General features: G+C 42.4%; 2 protein-coding genes across 2 annotated transcripts in view; both read left to right on the top strand.

Moving 5' to 3' along the window:
- The window catches only part of ap1g1 (adaptor related protein complex 1 subunit gamma 1), a 30,062-nt gene extending 23,182 nt beyond the window's left edge, over positions 1-6,880 (top strand). The window contains exons 22-23 of the mRNA XM_008289346.1: positions 1,998-2,096; positions 2,203-6,880. Of these exons, the coding sequence (XP_008287568.1) occupies positions 1,998-2,096; positions 2,203-2,304 (201 nt within the window). The 3' untranslated portion in view covers positions 2,305-6,880. The remainder of the gene's footprint in view (positions 1-1,997; positions 2,097-2,202) is intronic.
- phlpp2 (PH domain and leucine rich repeat protein phosphatase 2) overlaps positions 525-7,891 on the top strand; it is a 48,976-nt gene continuing 41,609 nt past the window's right edge. Inside the window, exon 1 of the mRNA XM_008289347.1 lies at positions 525-740. Within this exon, the coding sequence (XP_008287569.1) occupies positions 525-740 (216 nt within the window). The remainder of the gene's footprint in view (positions 741-7,891) is intronic.

Below are 7,891 nucleotides of genomic sequence, written 5' to 3'. Positions count from 1 at the left end.
AGGATATAAACCTGTCACGGGTGGATCCAGTGGAGCTGTGGAAGTTCCCCCACATCATGACATCATTAAAACTTTAACACCACGCAGGCGTGGGTTGGATTAAATTCATGTCTAAAGACGCTGTTTATTATAAAATGACATCACATTTCACATTAAAGATCAGGGGCTGCAAATTCCACCTACAAACCCACGAGTGTCTCCCACAGACACGCCCGAGCCATCGTGATTTGTGTCCGGTGGAAGCCTCTCCCCCCGGAGCAGGCCACTGAATAATCAGCACCGTGAACCCGCCCAGTCATGTTTATTGATCAGCTCTCCGGCAGCCAGCAGCCAGGCGGGCAGGCCCAGCTGACAGCGGTCAGATCAGTCGGGATATGGCGTCGCTGCACCGACACGGGATGAATTTTCACCTCCTCTCCTCCTCCTCCGCCTCCTCCTCCTCCTCCTTCTCCTCCTCCTCCGTGGGAATCCGCGCGCGGCGCACCGGGACGGCTCTCCGTTCGTCTTAATACCGAGGATCGTTCATGGCGATGGAGGACGAGGACAACAGCGCGGCGGTCGTTGCGGCCAACATCCAGGCGGGCATCAAGAAAGGAGGAGGAGGAGGTGATGTCGGAGATAACGGGGCTTGCATAGACAGGCAGCCGGACACGGTGGTCCACCAGGCGGGGCTCAATCCGACTGCAGGTCGCGGCAGCCGCAGTGGTCCCGGAGCTGCGACGGGGATCCGAGTGCTAAAGGCAGGTCATAGCGGCGGCGGGATCGGGATGCGGTGGCCGGTTCAAACGGGACAGAGTGCCCGACAAACGTCTCCGTTACATGCTGGCTTTTCTCAGTAGGTGATAGGAACGGGGGCAGAGTGCAGGGATTACAGCGCATCCCTGCTCCATTATGTAACAGCTGTGATGATATCAGGTGATTGGTGATCGCTAATTGATGATTGATCAGTGGGTCCAGGGAGGGATGGAGCAGAGCCAATTAATAGCAGCACACACACTCATATCTACACACACATATATAGTATGTAGTATGTTAGAGGCTTTATTTGAAGGCCCACAGTTTTGTGTGACATTTCAGGGCAACACACACATGCAGCTGCCTCACACACACACATCCCAGCTGTGTGTGTGTGTGTGTGCATGTGAAGGAGGGTGCACATCAATATAAAATAGGTCACCCTGTTTGTGTGGAAAGCTCCTCAATGTTTCTGTGGAGAGGTAAGAGGCACTTCTGTTCCTGCCTATTATACATACAGATATATGTGTGTGTGTGTGTTTGTGTGTGTGTGTGTGAGTCAGGACAGCGTATTCCTTCACACAGTGACACACATCCACACCTGGGAGGCGCCCGGTACATCTGTAGTCGACCGGGGCATCCACAGCAGCAGTTCCTCCTCCTCTTCCACCTTTTTTCATTGAGACACACCTTGACTGGTTTTTTTCCAACAGGTGTGGGATTCAAACTAAACCTCTATCTGATCACACAAAAACAGTACAGGCTGCTCCAGACATGAGCTATTTAAGTAGTGAGTGTAGTTCTGTCCAAGTAAATGTATGTAAAAGCTGTCAACGATAATTTGAATGTACTTTAGGTTATTTAAGATGCAGCTGCAAANAGTCTACATTCAGATAATGCTCCTTAGATATGTTTTAGGGAACTACCTGTGAATATCTCTCACTTTTAACGAGTCAAACAAACTACCGATGGCAGTTTCTGTTCTGTCTGTTTTGGCCCAGACACAAAGATAAGCCCTAAGTATGTGTCATGGAGATGAAAGGCGATGAAAACGTTGATGTTTATTTGCCAGCGTCGCCTATTTTACCCTCAACTTATCGAATAAATAAACTTGAAAACCGCGGTGAAGTCTTCTGAGCTGACTATCTGGTCAGCGCCTGATCAATGAGAGCATCTCTATTTTAAACCGCTGCAATGACCCCGTTTCTCCGCGGGTGCCATTAAATTTTCATCTAACATGGCGTCCCCTATCTGTTTGTCAGACATTCCAGCTGCAGCTCCTCTCCCCTAGCAGTAACGTCGTCCCAGCACTCAACCAGGGAACTGTCACGCAGGTCATCAGAGTCCTCAACCCACAGAAGGTGAGTCGGCGCTTCACACAAATTGCATTTAACCCGTTTATTGACGCACACCTAAAACCTGTATTGTATGTTATTTATAAACGCCGTCATCCTGGTGACATTTCAGCAACAGCTACGGATGAGGATCAAGCTGACGTACACCCACAAAGGCTCGGCTGTGCAAGACCTGTCCGAGGTGAATAACTTCCCCCCTCAGTCCTGGCAGTGATGAGCCGCTCCTGTTGCTCTTAAAAGCCCCCCCCACCAAGGGAACTATATGAAAAAAAAAAAAAAAGAAAAACGATTTTCCTTTCACCTCCCACCTTTCTTCCAACGGATCCCTCCCCTGTGACGTCACTGCAGACCGCTGCCCTGGAAGTTGCATGGGAAGCAGCAGAGCATTGAACACAGGAGAAACATACAGATGCTACGAAGACCCTACTGACTATTGACATCACGAGAATAATTGGGTGAACATATCAATCGACGAACTTTTCTCTTTTCTTTCTAAATTGGTTTCCTCTATCTCTTTACTTACTGTTTTCTCACACACACACACACACACACATACCGACACACACACCCTCTGCCCAGCACCCACGAAAGCACATACGCACACCATTCACTGTGGTACGCTTTACCTCTCGAGTCACTGTAGAGACAAAGTGTTGCCCACCGAAAGCACTGCAGCAACCATCGTTTGATTTTCAAAATGCAGTCGAGAACACTTTGCTCCCTTGATATTTATGATTGGCTTTCAGATGTTTTATATGAAACTTCACAGTCCTACGACGGCAGCAGATAAAAAAAGGCTTCGAAAGGCAGCGCAGTCGCAAACCCGTCGGATAAAAACCCCCCATTTCTGATCCCTCCTCCGCATCACGAGTGATATGACTTGTCAGAGTTGTATTCATTTTTGAATTACATTAATTTGCTTGAAGCATGTTTGAGCATCATTAGGATCACGATCGCACCTGGATGTAAGCTCGACGGGGGGTTCTCTGGTTCCGGCGGTAGGCTTCGTTATCCTATGTTTCTATAGGACGTCGTCTACATTTGTTCCGTCGACGTGTTCTGCCCGCTTGCGTCACCCGCGGGCAGCTTCGGAGAACGCGCTCAGATCCTCCCAGCTCTCATCTCATGTGTAGTAACGCGACAGCACTTAGATCTGTATAATAAACTCAGCGGCGAATCGCTTTTTTGCGTAGTTTGAGGTTTGTTTCGTTCGTTAGTTTCGATAGAACCCAGGCCTGAGATTTACCTGAAAACAAGTTTGAGTTTGAGATCTGCGTTTTTAAACTTTACTCCTGCGTCTGTATCCTCAGTCTAAGCTGGCAGTTTAGTTACATTTCAGATTTGTTTAAAACTGGTTGCACATACATGTAAATTAAGCTTGTTATGAATGTAGTTACATGCACTGAATGCTTTTTGTTTTTTTGTTTTTTTTTCTTCCCCTTTCTTCTTTTTCATGACTCTCATCTTATCGGCACTATTTTTTGTGAAAGTATGTTTTTTGTTTTTGTTTTGTTTTCTTCAGTAATTTGACTTAATTTATGCCTGATATCAAAGTGATGTGCCTTTCTGACTTAGCTAGATAAAAGCCCCTGAACTATCGAGTTCTGTATGAGCTTCGTTTGTAAGTCTGCTTGTGTGATGTTTTCAATCTGAGGGGATTTGGTTTATCGCTTCATTTACTTTTTCCACCTCCGTGTCTAATATGAAGTTAATGATCAGACACTGACTAACACTGGCCCACTTGGATGTCCACCGTCTTTTTTTCTTTCCTCATAATTTTGACAAAACAATTCGAGCTACATGATTGTTTCTTGACATTAAAAAAAACACCTGTTGGATGATAAATTTTAAATCTAATGGCAGCTAATAGATGTTTTTCATAAGCTGACATCGAGGTTTCAAATGTTTTTCAAAAGTCTAAATAATCACTAAGACACCCCCCAAAACAAACATTGAAGTAAGAGCGAGGAGAGGCTGTTCTGCGGTGACTGTTTGATGATCTAAGTATGATTTCTTTGCTTCTTCTTTCTCCAAATCAGACTTCTGACCACGCTGTCGGGCACAGTAACCTTAATACCTCACGATGTCTTTCTGTTAACTTTCGGTGGCAGTAGATCGACGGCTTTTTTGTTTTTTAAGTCATGACTTGCAATCAAAATGAGGGTGGGGGGGAGCATCTGTTCTGCATGAGAGGAACTAACTAAGCGTAGTCTGTACATCATCTCATTACTTAACGAACCTTAGCGGCTCTGCGATGCTGTGTTGGAGATCCTCAGATGTTCAATCAGGCTGTGTCATTCTGTTCACTATGCTTCACTTATCTTCTAACTTCTGTGACCAAATCAGAGAGATTATTAGCTTTGGAAATATTTTTGAGCTATGATATGTGTATATGGAGAAAATTATTTCAGTTTAACTTTCTTTTTTTTTTCTTTTTCTGTTGTTGACAAATGCTATATTGGCTTTTTTTCTGTACATATTGAGGGCTTTTACAATTTTGTCTCTTGTACTATCTTTCATCCTTTTTTTAGATACCATTTTCTAAAAAAAAAACCAATTCCAATTATTCACCATGTATATTGTCTAAATAGATCTAGCCATCATCGGTCCATGGAGACTCTCCTGTATCATCACTCACTCGTTGTAAAAGATATATGATCTGCTGCCTGTACATTGTATATAGTTGTAAAACAAAACGAACGCTGATCAGATTAAATAAAAAACCCACATGAAGACTTAAAAGATTAGCTAGAAAGTATAATTGTATGCATATATGTACAAAAATAAGAAATCTTAAAAGGATGCAATTGAGCTGCATTTGATTGCTGGGTTCCACGATGGGATGTGTCATCTTCTGAGGTAGCTGGTGAGGATGCTCGGTGGGGCTCCGTTGGAATAAGAACAGATGTTGTCTGAATGATGTACTGTACTACTGAGAAACCCAAGCACAGTGCTGCACAGCGGCAGAAGTTGCACCTTGCTCTCCATCTGCTTCCCTGCCCCCCCCCCCACGCCCCTCGAACGCCTCACGTTTCCCCGTCGCCCTCCTTTTGAAGAGGAGCAGATCACTTTGCCAAGATGCAAACTCTTCCTTCTGGCCTTTTTACGCGCACTCTTGACAATTCACATCTATTAAACTCTATTCAACCTACAAATTGCTTTGTGAGATGAAGCCCCTCGGTTCTGGTGTGTGTGTGTCGGTGTGTGTGTTCATTCATTCTCTCGGTTTGCCTGCTTGTTGTTTTTTTTTTTTGTCTGCCATGTTTCCTAATAGCATCATATCCCAGCTGATAGGAGGTTTTTAACTTCACTGTGATTGATTTATCTCCCCTCCCCGCCCCCCATTACGGCCAGTAGGTTTAAACTGGTGTAGAGTTTTATCAGGAAATGAGCTGACGGAAATCTGAGACGTGGGTCGGAACAATGCAGCTCATTCTTCAGGTTTCCTTTCTTTCTTTCGGCACCCTGATGTTACTCGTGTCTGCATGGCATGACCTCGAACGCGTCATGTGAAATTAATCTGAGCCCGCACCTTTTTTATTTTTATTTTTTAACGTCACATGGTTGTAAAATCACAGCAGGACATGATGGAGGAAGGCAACGGGTGGCTTCTTACTCTGCGCTTATGACTTAATCTTTTTTTTAAAAAACTCCACTTCCACCAGTGCTGTAACATAAACCTGTGCTACGAGCTAATAGCCACAAGGGGGAGCTGTGCAAAACGGAAGGCCGACGGGATGGGAAAGGAAGTTTCATATTCCTGAATGTTTTTTTTGTTTGTTTGTTTGTGTTGTTTGTATTGTCTTATTCAGCCAGTATGTACCCTTGTTAATCACATCAGAGAAAAGAAAAAAATCATTTCTTTCAACGATACAGTAAATTCATGCTGTTTGAAATGTACAAACCGACTTAAGTGCTTTGGACACTGTAACTTAAGAGGAAGAAACCTTCAGCGGTGTGTGTGAGTGTGTGTGAGAGTGTGTGTGAGTGTGTATATATCTCAGAGAGAGAGAGAAGATAATCTGAGCGGGCGTGCGACATGTCTTTTATCTACATAGGACATGGGAGGAGGTTTTTTTTGGCTGCAATTTCAACTTCCAGCTTCTGAGCTGCATGTGAACACCAGTGTAAATAATACCATTTCTACTCTTGACCTGAGACTCTTTTTTCTTTTTTTTTGAAATGCAAGAAAAGTTCTGAAATCCGTCACACCAACCTTCATGGGTCAGCAGTACTAACATGTGCAATTAGAAGATGTTTCTAAGAGGGTGTCTGTCATTTGGATTAATTGGATTTTTTTTTGTTTGTTTGTTTGTTTTTCTTGTTGGGATGTGTTCAGTGTACAAAGGGCTTGGAAGAGCATCTGAATTACCGCCATGTTCACTCTCCCTGCTCAATCAAAAGTAATGCATCCACTGTATTTTGAAAAATCTGTAACCCTCCCACCCCCTCCCTACCTGCCTCCCTCCTGCCCTGACTGAAAAATGCTCTTATCTGATTTGTTGGGGAGGGAGGGCGAAGGCATGAGGTTCACTTTTTTTTTTTTTTTTCTGTTTTCTTTTCTTTTTCTTTTTTCTCCCGGTCAAGTTTGACACGTTGAACTGTATCCCAGTTCCGAGGCTTCAAGGTGAGTGTGAATGTCGGACTGAAAATTATGAAGTTGATGATTAAAGATGAGAAGTTGTAAACTATTAAATGGGATATTTTCAATTTATGCTGTGTATTCTTGTCTTTGGGTTGGAGAACATGATCAAGCGAATAAAAAGTCAAATAAAAAAAATCTAGCTCAACTACGGGAGTTTGTGTTCTTGGTTTCGGGGGGTTGGGGGGAGTCTAATGTCTGGTCTGAGGAAAGTGAATGAACTCGTTTTGGCTTTATAGTTTAGACTGATTAACCCTTTTATCATTGATGTCGTCCTCTAATGTGTTCATACCCTCCCGTTAAAGAAGGAAAAAAACACTGACATAAGCTGAAATTGGCAAAAGTGATAATAAATAAAAATCTAATGAAAGTCATGGCACTGCTTTTGAATTGTGGTTCAACAGAAATATTAAAAAAATAAAATAAATAAAAAATCAATCAGGTGTTTTCTGTAACTCTCAGTCAGACTTCTGCACCTGTTGACTAATTTGTCTGGGACTTTTTTTTTTTTTTTTTTAATATTCTTTTCAACCACAATCCAAAAGCAATGTCTTATTTCACTAAATTATATTTTAGCAAATTTTTATTTATTATTACTTTTTCCAGTTTCTACTTATTTGAGCAACTATTGTGAATTTTGCCTTTTCTTTAATAGACGGGTAGGAATACATTTGAGGACGACTAATTGACACAATATGATGACTGCATAGTGGACATGTGGTAACACACTGCAAAAAAGGGGTTGCCCAGATATAAGATATGAACACTAAATTTGAGAAGAAAATGACTTAAAAGTAGTGAAATTATCTGTCCATGCAGCAAGTAAATTTTACTCGATAAGAAATCTTTTAATGCTCAATTTAAGATTGAACTGTAAAATCAAGGACTAAAAATGAGTAAATAACTTTTAAAACAAGCCAAATTATCCATCGTGTCTAAAGGTCCCAGATTATTTACAGTGTAAATCTATTGTACTGGTCACAAACTGTTTTTGATTATTACTAAAATGTTATTATACTGCAACAGGTCTGTAATACTCGCCATACAATGTGTACAAGATATAAAGGTTTTCATTCATACTGTCCACCCCTAGATAAACGTACATATTTCTTTTAACACATCATAAATAATTATGTTAATCTTTGCCATTATTTGCAGC

Source organism: Stegastes partitus, unplaced genomic scaffold (genome assembly GCF_000690725.1).
Source record: "Stegastes partitus isolate 25-593 unplaced genomic scaffold, Stegastes_partitus-1.0.2 Scaffold608, whole genome shotgun sequence".
Lineage (NCBI taxonomy): Eukaryota > Metazoa > Chordata > Actinopteri > Pomacentridae > Stegastes > Stegastes partitus.
This window is presented reverse-complemented; position numbering and strand designations above follow the sequence as displayed.